Source organism: Narcine bancroftii, chromosome 5, assembly GCF_036971445.1.
Source record: "Narcine bancroftii isolate sNarBan1 chromosome 5, sNarBan1.hap1, whole genome shotgun sequence".
Classification (NCBI taxonomy): Eukaryota; Metazoa; Chordata; class Chondrichthyes; order Torpediniformes; family Narcinidae; genus Narcine; species Narcine bancroftii.
The window spans coordinates 57328555-57345036 of record NC_091473.1 but is presented as its reverse complement, the minus strand read 5'-3'; the positions used below and the strand labels follow the sequence as shown (position 1 = coordinate 57345036).

Genomic DNA, 16482 nt, shown 5'->3' with positions numbered 1-16482 from the left:
TGTAGGGAATTATATTTTATCAGTGTATTAAATTATTTCATTCCCTTGCAAAAACATATGCATCTAAGTTAATAAATATTGAAATCCCAATAAGTACGAAGATGAGTCAGTCAGTTAAAATATTAAATTATATCCAACCACAATTTTTAAATGTAAATATCTGTTTTGGAACATTTTAGGAATCATAAGATTATTAATCTTTCTGTGGTGACCCACCACACACTATACTGTGGTGCTCCGGGCGGCGAGCGCAACCAAAGGCCAGCAGCCTGCACAGTGGCACTGGCCCCAACAAGTGAACCAGCAGGTGAATGGCAAGGGCAGCTTAAAGACAAGTGACCCCAAAATGGTGCTGGCCTTGCTGCGCAGCCATCAGACAGGCACAGCATGTGGGAAGAAGGGATTGTTATGCAGGAAAGTGCCCGCGTGTGGGAAACCCACTTTTGTTATGCATGCCATGGCGGGAACAGTGCAAGTATAAAAGTCGGGCCTGAGCCCTAATAAAACTCAGACCTTAACCTGACTGCTGCCAACCTTCTGGAAGCATCAGACATCCGTGTGGTTTGACCAGGCTGAGGCACAGTTCTAGATCCAGCAGATCACAGCAGAATGCATCCAGTACTACCATGTGGTGAGCACCCTGGACCAGGACACAGCAGGCCAACTTCATCCAGGAGCCGCCATCATAAGGTTAGTATACCACCTTCAAGGACTTGCTGATCGAAACCTTCGGGTTCTCATGGCATGAAAGAGGGGCATGTCTGCTCCACCTGGATGGGTTAAGGGACAGGCCCCCGTCACCCCTCATGAATGAGATGCTGGTCCTCCTGGGCAAACACGAGCCCTGCATCATGTTTGAGCAGGCATTCCTGGAACAACTGCCTAAGGACATTCAACGGCTTCTGGCTGACATGGATATCAGCGACCCCCCCCCCCCACCCACCCCAGAAAGTTGCAGCATGAGTGGACGTTCTGTGGAAACAGAAGAGAAAGTGCTTGGCGACCGTGGGGCTCATCACTAAACCCCACGCCCAGACCCGTGTAGAGCCGCTGAGAGAACAGCAGTGGTGTTTCTACCACCAGAGATGGGTCACCGGAGCCCGCTGGTGCAGACCGCCATGCACATTTCAGGGAAATGCTGGAGCCAGCTGTCACTCATGGCTATGACAGATGGCCAACAAGACAGCCTCCTGTACGTTTGGGACCGCCAATCCGGATGACGCTTCCTCATGGACACAGGAGCAGAAGTCAGCATCCTGCCCCTGTCGGGACAGGACACCAGGAACAGGCAGTCAGACCCCACACTGAGAGCTGCCAACAATAGCACGATTCAGACCTACAGTATGTGCAAGGTCCAACTGCAGTTGGGAATAGCCTATTTTCGTGGGTGTTTACACTGGCCGCAGTGAAACAGCCATTCTTTGGGGCAGACTTCCTGCACACCCACAGCCTGGTAGTGGACCTCAAGGGAAGGAGATTGGTCCACGCCAAGACTTTTCAAACCTTCACCCTCAAAAATGCCAGGCTCCCAGCACTCCACCTGGACTCCATACAAAAATCGGACAACGAGTACAACAGGGTCCTGGCCGAGTTCCCTGCAGTACTCACCCCACAATTCACTACGGTGATGCCCCGACATGGAGTACAGCACCTCATCCTGACCCAGGGCTCACTACTCCATGCAGGGCAAGACACCTTCCTCCGAAGAAGCTCCAGCTGACGAAGGAGGAATTCAGGAAGCTGGAAGAGCTCAGCATCGTATGGCAGTCGGATGGTATCCAAAGCAACTGTGGGCTGGAGACCTTGTGGCGACTACAGCCAGTTCAATGAGGCCACAACACCGGATCATCCAGGAATTCACGGCTAACCTCCTCGGGGCAAGGATCTTCTCCAAGGTGGACCTTGTGCAGGGAAATCATCAGACCCTGGTACACCCTGATGATGTCCCCAAGATTGCCATCATTAACCCGTTTGGCTTCTTTCAATCCCTCCGAATGCCTTTCAGGGTAAAGAAAGCTGCCCAGACCTTCCAGTGACTCATGGATGCAGTGGGTCGAGAGCTGGATGGTACCTTCGTGTACCTGTGTGAGAGATAATAGAATATAGGAAGTAAAGCTAGTATGAATGAAATAAGGAATACTAGACTAGACTAGAGGAAGTTAAGTAAGTGCTGAGTAAGGATGAATTCCGATAAGAGTGTGAGGAAGGGTTACGCGAGTATAATAGAATAAGGGTCTTATAGTGATAGACAGAATTAGCAAGTTCTGCATATAGTACCAAATGCCAAACCAATCCAGGAGGCAGAAGAATGTTAGGGGGGGGGAGGGTACCTCTACACTGAAATGAACTGTATAAAAGTTGGGTGAGCCCCAGTATGTGTGTGTATTCCCAGGGTAAGGGGAAGCACCCAACTTTGCACTGTTGTACAATAAATGTTCTTTGTTCTCAATTTTTGTCTCGAGTGAAATCTGTGAAGGGACTTCTGTTTTTTCACATCTGAATGACATCCTGGTGGTGAGCAGGAATCAACAGGAGTACGTGGTGCACCTCTGCAACCTCTACACCTGACTGAGCGACAATCAACACAGCCAAATGTCAGTTCGGATTGGAGGAGCCACACCGCTACCCAGTTAAGTGGAGGTTATCTGGAAGTTACCCAGACCCAACACGACCAAGGGTCAACAAGAGTTTGTGGGGATGATCAATTTCTATCACAGGTTCATCCCCTCAGCTGCCTGGATTATACAGGCCCGGATGGCAGGCAAGGCGAAGCACATAATCTGGGGTGAGAAGTCAGCAGAAGCCTTCGCGAAGGCCAAGCATGCCCTGGCGGATATTGCTCTCCAAGCACATCGCAGGTCAGATGCTCCAACGGCCCTGATGGTTGGATGCCTCAGGAACAGTGAATGGCAGAGTTCAGGATCAGCAGATTAAAGGAAGTTGGCAGCCGTTGGCTTTCTTCAGCAAACATCTGCGGCCTCCAGTGTTGAAATACAGTGCTTTTGACAGAGACCTTTTGGCACTATACTTGGCCATCTGCCACTTCAGGTACTTCCTAGAGGCCTGGTCCTTCACGGCTTTCACAGATCACAAGCCCCTCTTCCTCCTTGGCTAAGATCTCGAACCCCTGGTTGGCCCGCCAGCAATGAAACCTGCCTTACATCTCAGAGTACAGCAGAGATGGAAGGCACATCTCCAGTATGGACAACATGGTGGCTGATGCACTGTCCAGGCAAAGTATCCATGCACTGTCAGGGGGAGTGGACTTCACGGCACTCTTGGAGGCGCAGCAGAAAGACAAGAAGATGCCCCAATACAGGACTCCCATATCGGGACTGTAGCTCCAGGACACCCAGTCAGCACAGGTAACACCATCTGTGATGTGGACTCTGGTCAGGTCAGACCCATTGTCCTGGAGGCTTGGAGACAACAGGTTTTAAACTCCATCCACGGACTGGCTCACCCATCCATCAGGACCACAGTTGAGCTGGTGGTCCTCAAATACATGTGGCATGGATTGCAGAAACAGGTCAGGGGGTGGGCGAATGTGTCCATGCAGTGCCAAACAAGCAAGGTACAGCAGCACACCAAGACCCCAGCTCAGAACTTCGAGCTCGTGAAAAAAAGGTTCGACATGTGGACATAGTAGGACCCTTGTCGGTATCCCAAGGTTTCCACTATCTGTTCATGATGGTCGACCACTTCACTAGGTGGCCAGAAGCAGTCCTGAGGGCAGACATGTCTACAACCTCATGTGCCAGGGCCATCATCTTACCCTGTGTGGCACGGTCAGGTTATCTGACAGAGGGGCCCAGTTCACCTCCAGTCTGTGGTCCGACCTCGCCAGCCTGTGGGGTCACTAACTGCATCACACAACAGCCTACCACCAACTGTCCAATGGTGGAATGCTTCCACAGACACCTCAAAACCTCACTCATGACCAGACTCCAAGGACCCATCTGGGTGGACAAGCTAACATGGGCACAATTGGGCATCTGCAGAGCACCCAAGGAGGACCTCAACACCTCTTCAGCCGAACTCGTCTACGGAGCTCCACTGGTGGTCCTGTGAGAATTTGTACCATCCTCAGGCAGACAGCAGGACAACTCTGCAGTGTTCCTCAGTAGGTTAAGGGAAAATGTCAGCAACCTGGCCCTGATTCCACCTTCCAGGCACGGACACATGAGGACCAACATACCAAAGACCTGCAGGACTGTGAATATGTTTACATTCACAAGGGTCCACATTGTCCACCGCTTCAGAGGCCATACGAGGGTCCGTTCCGGGTCATCCCCAACAATATGGCCATGTTCGAGCTGGAGGTCAGAGGCAAGAGCGAGGTCTTCATCACAGACAGGCTGAAGCCAGCAGACCTGGACCCAGCACGCCCGATCAAGACACCAGCACCATGCCGAAGAGGCAGGCCACCAAAGGCTGCAGAGACTTTGCTTATGGGCACCAAGGACAGTAACAAGGACAATACCGCCAGTTCTGGGAGGGGGGATCATGTGGTGCCATGGCGATCAAGCCAATGCTCCGGGCAATGAGCACAACCAAAGGCCAGCAGCCCACGTAGCGCCACTGGCCCCAAAAGCAAACTGGCAGTTGAATGCCAAGGGCAGCTTAGAGGTCAGCGATCCTAAAATGGCACTGGCCTTGATGCGCAGCCAACAGACAGGGAAGGAGGGCATTGTTAGGCAGGAAAGTACCCGCACGTGGGAATCCCGCTTTTGTTATGCATTTTGTGACGTCAGCTAAGGGGGTCCACTGCAGGAACAGTGCAAGTATAAAAGTCAAGCCTGAGCCCACATAAAACTCAGAGCTTAACTTGACTACACTATGTGTACGTGTCTTCTTTCAAATAGTGCATGGCTACATTTCTTTCTTTCTTCCATAATTATTTACTGAAAACAAATCATATTCTTAGCTCATTTTAATTACCTCAGGATGTCACAAAGTATTTCACAACAAATGTCTTTTCTTTGGCTTGGCTTCGCGGACGAAGATTTATGGAGGGGGTAAAAAAGTCCACGTCAGCTGCAGGCTCGTTTGTGGCTGACCAGTCCGATGCGGGACAGGCAGACACGATTGCAGCGGTTGCAAGGGAAAATTGGTTGGTTGGGGTTGGGTGTTGGGTTTTTCCTCCTTTGCCTTTTGTCAGTGAGGTGGGCTCTGCGGTCTTCTTCAAAGGAGGCTGCTGCCCGCCAAACTGTGAGGCGCCAAGATGCACGGTTTGAGGCGTTATCAGCCCACTGGCGGTGGTCAATGTGGCAGGCACCAAGAGATTTCTTTAGGCAGTCCTTGTACCTTTTCTTTGGTGCACCTCTGTCACGGTGGCCAGTGGAGAGCTCGCCATATAATACGATCTTGGGAAGGCGATGGTCCTCCATTCTGGAGACGTGACCCATCCAGCGCAGCTGGATCTTCAGCAGCGTGGACTCGATGCTGTCGACCTCTGCCATCTCGAGTACCTCGACGTTAGGGGTGTGAGCGCTCCAATGGATGTTGAGGATGGAGCGGAGACAACGCTGGTGGAAGCGTTCTAGGAGCCGTAGGTGGTGCCGGTAGAGGACCCATGATTCGGAGCCGAACAGGAGTGTGGGTATGACAACGGCTCTGTATACGCTTATCTTTGTGAGGTTTTTCAGTTGGTTGTTTTTCCAGACTCTTTTGTGTAGTCTTCCAAAGGCGCTATTTGCCTTGGCGAGTCTGTTGTCTATCTCATTGTCGATCCTTGCATCTGATGAAATGGTGCAGCCGAGATAGGTAAACTGGTTGACCGTTTTGAGTTTTGTGTGCCCGATGGAGATGTGGGGGGGCTGGTAGTCATGGTGGGGAGCTGGCTGATGGAGGACCTCAGTTTTCTTCAGGCTGACTTCCAGGCCAAACATTTTGGCAGTTTCCGCAAAGCAGGACGTCAAGCGCTGAAGAGCTGGCTCTGAATGGGCAACTAAAGCGGCATCATCTGCAAAGAGTAGTTCACGGACAAGTTTCTCTTGTGTCTTGGTGTGAGCTTGCAGGCGCCTCAGATTGAAGAGACTGCCATCCGTGCGGTACCGGATGTAAACAGCGTCTTCATTGTTGGGGTCTTTCATGGCTTGGTTCAGCATCATGCTGAAGAAGATTGAAAAGAGGGTTGGTGCGAGAACACAGCCTTGCTTCACGCCATTGTTAATGGAGAAGGGTTCAGAGAGCTCATTGCTGTATCTGACCCGACCTTGTTGGTTTTCGTGCAGTTGGATAATCATGTTGAGGAACTTTGGGGGACATCCGATGCGCTCTAGTATTTGCCAAAGCCCTTTCCTGCTCACGGTGTCGAAGGCTTTGGTGAGGTCAACAAAGGTGATGTAGAGTCCTTTGTTTTGTTCTCTGCCCTAACCCTAACCCTAACCCTGCCAACAAATGTAGCACTTCTTGATATGGCAGTGTGGGATAAGCATCTGTTAATTTTCATACTTATAAATAGCATTGCAATAATGACCAGCTAATCTTCCATGATTTGAGAAATTATTTTGGCATGGTGAGTGTCTCAACTGAAGGCCAGCTCTTTGTAAAACACTGGAGTATTAACTTAGATTTTTGAACACTTCTCTGCAGAATGGGAGGTAAACTCACAAAATAGCCCAGAGGCAAGTCTGTTCAGCAATAGCTAACTATCAAATACCAATCTTTGTACTTGTTTTAATTGATTGAGTGTCAGTGTATATAAGGAGTTTAAAAATTGATCCAAAATAATTTCTACCCATCATTGAATTGATTCTAAGTAATTTTGGTTGAGGAGAGGATCAAACTATGAAATGCAATTATTAACTTAAGACGTATCTGTTTTTCAACTTGTATCGGACTTGTATTTAAAGAAGCTCCCCAACTCTTGGAAGCTCTTAATAGACTTGATGTAAAGTGTACTCTATCACTTCAGTGATGAGAATCAACAATGACACTTATAAAGAAAATTAAAAGATAAAATATTACCAACACAGTTCATAATTTACAGTAACAGTTACACATATTATCTATTTACATCAGCTATTGCTCAATAAATTAAGTTGGCAGCTTAAGACTGAGTAACAAAGGATAAATTTAAACAGCATTTTTTAAAATAATTTTTATTTAATACTTCATCGTGAACCATGTTAATAACAATATATAGAAATATTCAGCATTAAAATATACACAGTGACATTTTCATTTTTCCCCCACTCTTCCCACCCCCTATAACTCAAAGCAAAAAATGAAAGAGAAAGAAAAAATAAACAATAGAAGAAAAAGAAAAGTAAATCGTGTTATCCAAAATTTCATATTTAATTATTTTCATACTTGTATCTTATCACTTCAAGAGATGGAGGTTTGAAATTGGCGGTTCCTAACATATTCTATGTTTGGTCCCCAAATCTTTTAGATTGTAGGTAATTTTTTCAAATAAAATACCCTTGTTCATTTCCATGTACCATCGTTGTATTTTTAAGGTTGCTTCCGTTTTCCAAGTTATCATTATGCACTTTTTTGTTGCTGCAAGCACAATCGTAATAAATCTTTTTGAGCCCTGTCTAATTTTAGACCTTATTCTTTATCTTTTATGCTGTTTAACAGGAAGATTTTTGGGTCTTTTAGTATCCTTTTTTTTGTAATTCTATTTAATATTAGGTTTAAATCCTCTCAAAAAAATTTTAAATTGCATGTAATGTTGTTCCAATTTCTTGTTTAAAACGGAAGCATCTGTCCGATATTGTTGGATTCCATTCTTTTAAATTTTGAGGTGTAACATATAATCGATGTAGCCAAGTGTATTGTATCATACGAAACCGACTATTTATTGTATTACTCATGGTCCCTGCACGTTGTTCCTTCCAGCTACCTGAACGAACCGCATGGTAAGTTCATCAATTTTATCGTCGTGGAAGCACGAGGCAGAAGTCAAATCTAAATAATTATTTTCTGTCCAGTAACCTGGTATCAAAAAGACCAAGATATTGGGTTAAGACTGAACTGTATGAAGGATACACATTAGAGTTAATGTGAAAATATATCTCCAGTAAAATGGGCAAAAGAATATAAAAATACAGATTCACTGATGACCTCTTGCTTGCACCTCCCCCTGCCCTCCCCCACTATATTATTCAGGCACTTGCGTGCTTTTTGCTCATACCTTCCCAAGCCCAAAATATTGGTTATGTATCTTTGTTACATAAAGTGCGTGACCTGCTGAATTTCTCTAGCACTTCTGTGTATTAAATTACAATCACAGCATCTGCTAATTTTCTTGTTTAACTAAAAATACTGTCATGTTGTGCATAATTCTTTGGTGTTTTTGTAACCCTTAAGAGCACATCGTAAGCAATAAGGAATATAACAAAAACTTTCAAAGTACACAAATATGCATAAGCCCCTATACTCCAAGGTTACTACAATTTCGGCATACCGGCGCTTCTTTTGCATAGAATTAATGATTGCACGTTAAGGTAAATCCTCCTGTTATTTAATAACTCCTGTCCTGGCAGTTCTATGATAGCATAAAGGAAAACTCAGCACTGGAGCTCATACCAGCAAGTCATGCAAGAAAGGAAATGGAATATAAACACTATAGGTTGAATGCTGTCATTTATACTTTCTAATGAAGATAATGGAAGCATTGAGGTGGACCTAGAATTCCATTATTACAATTGACAAAACTATTGTGAGATGCTGACAGGAATGCGACGTAAATCCATCAGCAGCATGTATTGTGCAAGATTACAGAAGACCCTAAAGGATTTTTTTCATGAAGTACAAGTCGCAATGTGATTTTGAACCTAATAATAAGATTGTTTGCCTCAAATAAGGCTTTCCATAACTAATTTAGAATTCACTGTTATAGGACACCTCATTAAAATTATCCAGTAATAACAGCAAACCATTGGAAACGTCCTATGCAAGATACTTAGCATCTGTTGTCAGAGAAGCAGTGTTAACATTTCAGGTCCAAAACTCTGTCAGACTAAAGAAACCAGAGCAGATGTAGGCCATGTGACCATTCAAACCTGCTTCCTTTCAATAAGAAATCTGATGAAAAGTCATCAACCTGAAATGTTAATTCTCTTTCTCTCTCCATGGATGCTGTCAAGCCAACTCAGTATTTTCTACTTTAATTCCCTGTCAGCATGATCATGGCTGTCTCTCCACAAACATATTATCCTCCCCCCCCCCCCCCCCCCCATATCTTAACCAAGATCATGGGAGTCACCTTTCTAGTAGATCCAGAGCTTTGTCTTCTGGGGCTCTTTACCACAGTTGGTAGATCACTAACTTATATTCAAATTAAATTCACAGAAATTGCCTTATGTGTGCCCAAGTGCATAGCAGTAATATGAAAGTCTGATTCCCATCTACTCATGGATAGGGCGTCTTCAGAAATGAATAGCTGCATCCCACTTGAAAAGGTCACATACAATCTTAGGAAAGAATATAACACCTTCCTAAAAATCTGGCAGCCTTATTTAGAACATATAGATATCTCACTGGCACCAGTATAGGGTTACAATCACTACTGGCCAGCCAGTGGAGCTCTGTGAAGATTTTAACACTGTGGTATTGTCATGTCTCCATGTTTTACTGTCTGCACTGACAATGGAATTAGCTTTTTTTGTGTTTCTTTATCTTCATTCTTTCTCTGTTTAATAGGACATATAAAGGGGAGGGAATGGAAAGAGAAGTTATCTTGATGTTTTGCATTTGGTATTGTTAAATATATTTATAATGATAAATAAATATTACAAAAAAAAGAAGGGAGAGTGAATGACAAAAAGCAAAACGTTTTTGACCAGTCAGTCTAACAACAATCTTTGGTAATAAAAAAATGCTGCAATTTATTATAAAGAAGATGACAGCAAGTCGTTTAGAAAATTATAAGGCAATCAAGCAGATAGAATGGTTTTATGCATGAGAAATTATATTTGGTAAATTTGCTGGAGTTATTTTGGAATGTATCAAACAGGGTCCTCCAAAATCCACTCCTAATCAGTAGATTAGGTGGATTTGAATTTTGAAAAAAATGATGAGGTACCAACATAAAGAAAGGACGAGATAAGAGAGACTGGGGAATACTGCGTTGGTATAGAACAGGGAGCTGGGAGCTCCCTCAACAGCTCCCTCAACAGCCCCTAAGGCTAGAGCTGGATGAGGTTCCCACCCTGGATGAGACATATAAGGCAATCGAACAACTGAAAAGTGGCAAAGCAGCAGGTATGGATGGAATCCCCCCAGAAGTCTGGAAGGCTGGCGGCAAAACTCTGCATGCCAAACTGCATGAGTTTTTCAAGCTTTGTTGGGACCAAGGTAAACTGCCTCAGGATCTTCGTGATGCCACCATCATCACCCTGTACAAAAACAAAGGCGAGAAATCAGACTGCTCAAACTACAGGGGAATCACGTTGCTCTCCATTGCAGGCAAAATCTTCGCTAGGATTCTACTAAATAGAATAATACCTAGTGTCGCCGAGAATATTCTCCCAGAATCACAGTGCGGCTTTCGCGCAAACAGAGGAACCACTGACATGGTCTTTGCCCTCAGACAGCTCCAAGAAAAGTGCAGAGAACAAAACAAAGGACTCTACATCACCTTTGTTGACCTCACCAAAGCCTTCGACACCGTGAGCAGGAAAGGGCTTTGGCAAATACTAGAGCGCATCGGATGTCCCCCAAAGTTCCTCAACATGATTATCCAACTGCACGAAAACCAACAAGGTCGGGTCAGATACAGCAATGAGCTCTCTGAACCCTTCTCCATTAACAATGGCGTGAAGCAAGGCTGTGTTCTCGCACCAACCCTCTTTTCAATCTTCTTCAGCATGATGCTGAACCAAGCCATGAAAGACCCCAACAATGAAGACGCTGTTTACATCCGGTACCGCACGGATGGCAGTCTCTTCAATCTGAGGCGCCTGCAAGCTCACACCAAGACACAAGAGAAACTTGTCCGTGAACTACTCTTTGCAGATGATGCCGCTTTAGTTGCCCATTCAGAGCCAGCTCTTCAGCGCTTGACGTCCTGCTTTGCGGAAACTGCCAAAATGTTTGGCCTGGAAGTCAGCCTGAAGAAAACTGAGGTCCTCCATCAGCCAGCTCCCCACCATGACTACCAGCCCCCCCACATCTCCATCGGGCACACAAAACTCAAAACGGTCAACCAGTTTACCTATCTCGGCTGCACCATTTCATCAGATGCAAGGATCGACAATGAGATAGACAACAGACTCGCCAAGGCAAATAGCGCCTTTGGAAGACTACACAAAAGAGTCTGGAAAAACAACCAACTGAAAAACCTCACAAAGATAAGCGTATACAGAGCCGTTGTCATACCCACACTCCTGTTCGGCTCCGAATCATGGGTCCTCTACCGGCACCACCTACGGCTCCTAGAACGCTTCCACCAGCGTTGTCTCCGCTCCATCCTCAACATCCATTGGAGCGCTTACACCCCTAACGTCGAGGTACTCGAGATGGCAGAGGTCGACAGTATCGAGTCCACGCTGCTGAAGATCCAGCTGCGCTGGATGGGTCACGTCTCCAGAATGGAGGACCATCGCCTTCCCAAGATCGTATTATATGGCGAGCTCTCCACTGGCCACCGTGACAGAGGTGCACCAAAGAAAAGGTACAAGGACTGCCTAAAGAAATCTCTTGGTGCCTGCCACATTGACCACCGCCAGTGGGCTGATAACGCCTCAAACCCTGCATCTTGGCGCCTCACAGTTTGGCGGGCAGCAGCCTCCTTTGAAGAAGACCGCAGAGCCCACCTCACTGACAAAAGGCAAAGGAGGAAAAACCCAACACCCAACCCCAACCAACCAATTTTCCCTTGCAACCGCTGCAATCGTGTCTGCCTGTCCCGCATCGGACTTGTCAGCCACAAACGAGCCTGCAGCTGACGTGGACTTTTTACCCCCTCCATAAATCTTCGTCCGCGAAGCCAAGCCAAAGAAAAGAATAGAACAGGGGTGGCCATACGGCTCTTTGACATGTAATGTGCGGCTCGCGGAAGGGTAGGTGTCGTCAGCGGGGCGGGTGGTTGTCACCAGCGGGTCGCCAGCTGACTGTCAACAGACTGCCCTCTGCTAAGCACCTAAAGCTGCTTTGCCTTGTTGCTTTCAGGTGCCTAGGGGGAACGTTTGGTGTGCATACTTGATTAGAAAAAAAATCTTTTGCAAAATTGCTCCCTTTGAAACAGGGCTTCTTCACTGTCTGCAGTGTATCAGCATTTTGCAAATGGAAGATTTGCAAGACAAGGATTGGAAAATACTTTCCCCAACAAAACTGTTCCTGGGGTGGGAAACCTCTCCCGCGCCGGCTGCCCCAGTCCTGATGTCCACGCCGTGGGGCTGTCAGGCAGCGGGGAGTTGGGTCCCGGGCAGCGGGGAGGGGGGGTGTCAGTCGCTGGCTGATTATCATCAGCTCACTCCCTGCTAGGCACTTGAAGAACTATAGTGTTAGTGGGCTCTCAAACATCTGAAGTTTATGGTACGCGGCTCTTATGTTAAGCAAGTTTGGCCACCCCTGGTATAGAATATCCCCAAAACAGATTATTATTGGAATTCCCGAGACAACAGTGTGCATTCATACAGTGTGCTCCCATCCTTGTTGGGAGCTGGTATCCAGCTCGTGGCCTGGAGGCCGAGTAAGAAAACCCTCACTCAAAGAACCCATGGCACCGATGGCAGGATTTATTTCATATAAACTCGTATGTGTGTGTGTGGGGGGGGGGGGGGGGGGGGGGGGGAACACGGACCTGGAAGTGTAATTTACGGGGTACTTCTACACTACACAAGGGGAGCTTTCAAAAATTTAAAACCTCCCCCAAACCCGCGTATAACCGAGGGGAGGCGCTTAGCTCCGTGCTGGATGTAGGGGCACTGGGATCACCCTGTTTTCTACCGGGTTATATTCCCTACTTAAGTACAATATCAAACCCTTGAGGTCGAGTCTCGGATGCAGTTAAGCAAAGACGGCTATTTTCGCTCCCGAGCCGCCCTCTCAATTGCAGGGAGCCTTGTCAGCGCGTCGCCTTGCTGCGCCCAAGTAGCAGTCTCCAGAGTCCGCCTGGACACCCGGGCACCGTTCCGCTGGACGGAGGGGACAAGTCCTCCGCCGCCAGTGATGGGCAGGATTGATTCGCCTGCCCGTCACGTTGCAGTGCAGGCTGTTGTCGAAACTTGACGTGGGTGAAGCGGCAAGTGCTGGGATTCAGTTTTCCTGGCTGCGCGTCGATTCCAACGGAGGACAAACGTTATCTTTCAAGGGACAGCCTGCCCGATGTTGACGTCTGCTTAGGTTCAGACAGGGCGCCTCGGCGCTGCTTCTGCGCTGCACTGGCTGACGAGTCACATGGAATGAATCACTCCTTCCCCAGATATACTGAGAAATTTGCTTGCAACAACCGGGGAGCTGTGGTGTTGCCAACACGGCAGTGAGGAGTCAGAATGGGTTCTGATGCCCCTTCGCGTTATCTGTTTTTCTCTGAGTACTTCCAACATTTTCTCGTTAACAATTTTTAAATGTTGTGCTTACTCATGTGAGCCATGCGTTCCACTTTCTCCCCATTAATGTTGATTCTGAGCGAGGGCGCATGGATTAAGAGCTGGTTAGCTGATTGAACCCTGGGCTGCGTGGTCTGGACCCACTTTAAAACAGTGGCTCTATTGAGTAAGATTATTGTTTATTGTCGCTGACAAGAACAAGAGGGTGATTTTTTTTATTTTAAAATCTGCCTCAATATTCATCATTGTGCTTAATGAGCACTTATGAGTGCTTAATCCTGGCCAGGATTCCAGATTCTTCTATCTCCGCTAACTGAATGCAAAAATGACCAGCAGAGCTGGTTGCCTGAACTCCTTCAAGACCCTCTAGTACATTAAAAAAAAGACTTCCAGGAAAGAGCAAAGGCAAATCCCGCGCTGGTGTGTAAAGTGTAAATACAGACGCACAGTCCACCTTTCAAACAGTGATCCCTTCTTCCCCTCCAGTTCTTCGCTATCTTCCACAGGGAAGGGAACACCAGCTGCTGAGTACCGCCTGCCGGAGTCCGGGCGCGAGTCAAACATTTGCTCCAGAATTGTTTGTAAAAAGTTAGACAGACATTTTGACCGACGAGTCCGTGCTGCCCCATTAGCCTCCGTTTTGGACGGTGGGAGGAAACCCACCCAGAGACAGAGAGAATATATAAACCCAGGACCCGTCCGATCGCTGGCGCCGTAAAAGCATTGTGCTAAGCGCTACGCCAACCGTGCCACCCATCAATCCCGCCTCCCCTGGTCCTCACAGACCAACTTCTTTTTTCTGGCGTTAAGATTAATAAGCGAAAGGTTGGCAAAAGAACAAAAAAAAAGGCACAATTTGCTCACTTTGGGGCAGTGCTCGGAAAATGTATCTTCTGACCATACCACAACTATTCTGTGGAGGAACTCAGCGGGTCGAGCAGCATCCGTGAGAAAAAAGGCTTACGTTTCGAATCGGAACCCTTAATCAAATGCTTCTTAATGCCAGACGCGGAACATTAACGGGTTTCTGCTTTGTTTTATGTGCGGATCTTCTGAGCATTGAGGGTTAGGGTTAGGGTTGGACGTTTAGTGATGCACTGGCCTTGTGTTCACCCCTTGTGACTCTTAACACTGCAGCGGTAAATCTTTACACCACTGCACGTTGAAATACCGAGCCCAACTGTTCAAAGTGCACACTTGTGGAAAGTGGGCATTTGTGGAACCGGGATTCGAACCGTTCTGATGATTGGGGCGAGGGGGGGGGGGTGGTGGTGGTGCTGGTTCGCAAATGAGAGGGGATGGGAATTTTCAGAGCATGAAGCCGCCCCTAATAGAGGGAGGCGCAAAAACAACCCAGCAAAGTCCCGCCACAGACCGGCACCCAATGTCTTAAGAACTAGGTTCCATTCACTCTACATGTAGCGCTCAATAACGGTAAAAGATTTCTATAATCATTCACCTGTTGTCAACCCAACAGAGTCGCCAGACCCTATGAGGCACGGAAATCCGCTAAAACAAACAGACCCCACTTCGGTCGAACTCCTACAATGTAAGTGAAGCCAATTCAAGCCATCAACCTGTCAACAAGTCGACTGTTACCCGGTTCAGTCTATCACCATTGCGCTAGTTTTCAGGAATCTTCTTGGATAAAACAATCTGATAAAGCAGGACAGCATTTTTTGTCCCTGTATAAGAATATACATTCTGCAGCGTGTATTCGTTCACGTTGAATTGGGGGTGGGGGGGAGGTTAATAGGCTTTATTTGATTCAGTAGCTAACCGGGGCATAGGTTGTCGGGAGCCTCACCAGACTGAACCTTTCCTTATAGGTTTCGTTTAAATCCTGCTGGACATGGATTTAATATCTTCATCACGTACAATAAATCCTCGACTGAAATAAAGTATATTTAGGCAATCTCACCAGAGAGCGATGCGATCCTTGGGGTAGTCCAGCCGATCGATGCAGCCCAGATAATGGCGCAGTGTGTGCGCTGCGTTCCGGGCGATGATAGCGAGCAGGACCTTCGGTCTTCGCAGAGCCGATTCCCCCGCCTGATTTTCCTCTGCAAAAATAGCCTCATTGTCCGCAATCGCTGTCAGTGAGAGCACCAGGCAAGTAAGAGAAATGCGGAGATGTATGCACGCAGCCATGTTGTAGTAGGTGCATTAAAGCGAGGCTCTCTGCCCTGTTGTGACTGGCACCGTGCTGATGCTACTGTGCCGTCGTAACCTCTCTCTCTCTCTCTCTCTCGTCTTTTATCACTCGATCTGCGGTCATTTACATACAATATGTAGTCACGCAACAAGCAAGCTTGTAATATTCTGCAAGAATTATCACTGTACTTTAGTGAAGCACTGTTAATGAAAATGTATATAAAATAAACAATCTAATATTCTCGAAAAACAAAATCCAAAAGAAAAGTTGAAGTTTCAGTATTCAATGTTTAAACACTTTGGAAGCACACAGGAGGCTGCAGATGCTGTGGAATCTGTAAAGTACAATATGCTGGAGAAACTCGAGAGAGGGAAAAAACTTTTAATTGGATTGTCTTCGTTCTTGCATGTATTAACATCCAGGTGGGATGTCTGAGTGTTGAGTAGTTTCGCTTTCTAGTCTTCTAGCAGTTATGCATACGATTAATAACGAAAGTGTTCCATAAATTAGGCGACAATTACTTTGAAGACATTTGAAAGGAAAGTGAAGTTGGTTTTTATCAACGAAACAAAGTGAACTAATGGAGATTGGAAACGTTGAAAGATGAATGGGCCATTTGTTCCGACTATTTTGATTTAAATATTGTAATGTTTGACTTTTTAAATGCAACATTCCATTAGCTGGGTTTCTCAATTCATCAGTCCAGACAGTGAAGGCTGTAGGGATTCGTTACAAAAGGATTCTATGGGAACCACACGAAGTGGCAAGCAAAGTATGGCGAGCTCTCCACTGGCCATCGTGTCAGAGGTGCACCAAAGA

General features: G+C 46.6%; 1 protein-coding gene across 1 annotated transcript in view; it reads right to left on the bottom strand.

The window, feature by feature from the left end:
* LOC138762680 (procollagen galactosyltransferase 2-like) overlaps positions 1–15680 on the bottom strand; it is a 175726-nt gene extending 160046 nt beyond the window's left edge. Inside the window, exon 1 of the mRNA XM_069936279.1 lies at positions 15430–15680. Coding sequence (XP_069792380.1) covers positions 15430–15659 — 230 coding nt within the window. The 5' untranslated portion in view covers positions 15660–15680. The remainder of the gene's footprint in view (positions 1–15429) is intronic.
* Positions 15681–16482: the final 802 nt, after the last annotated feature.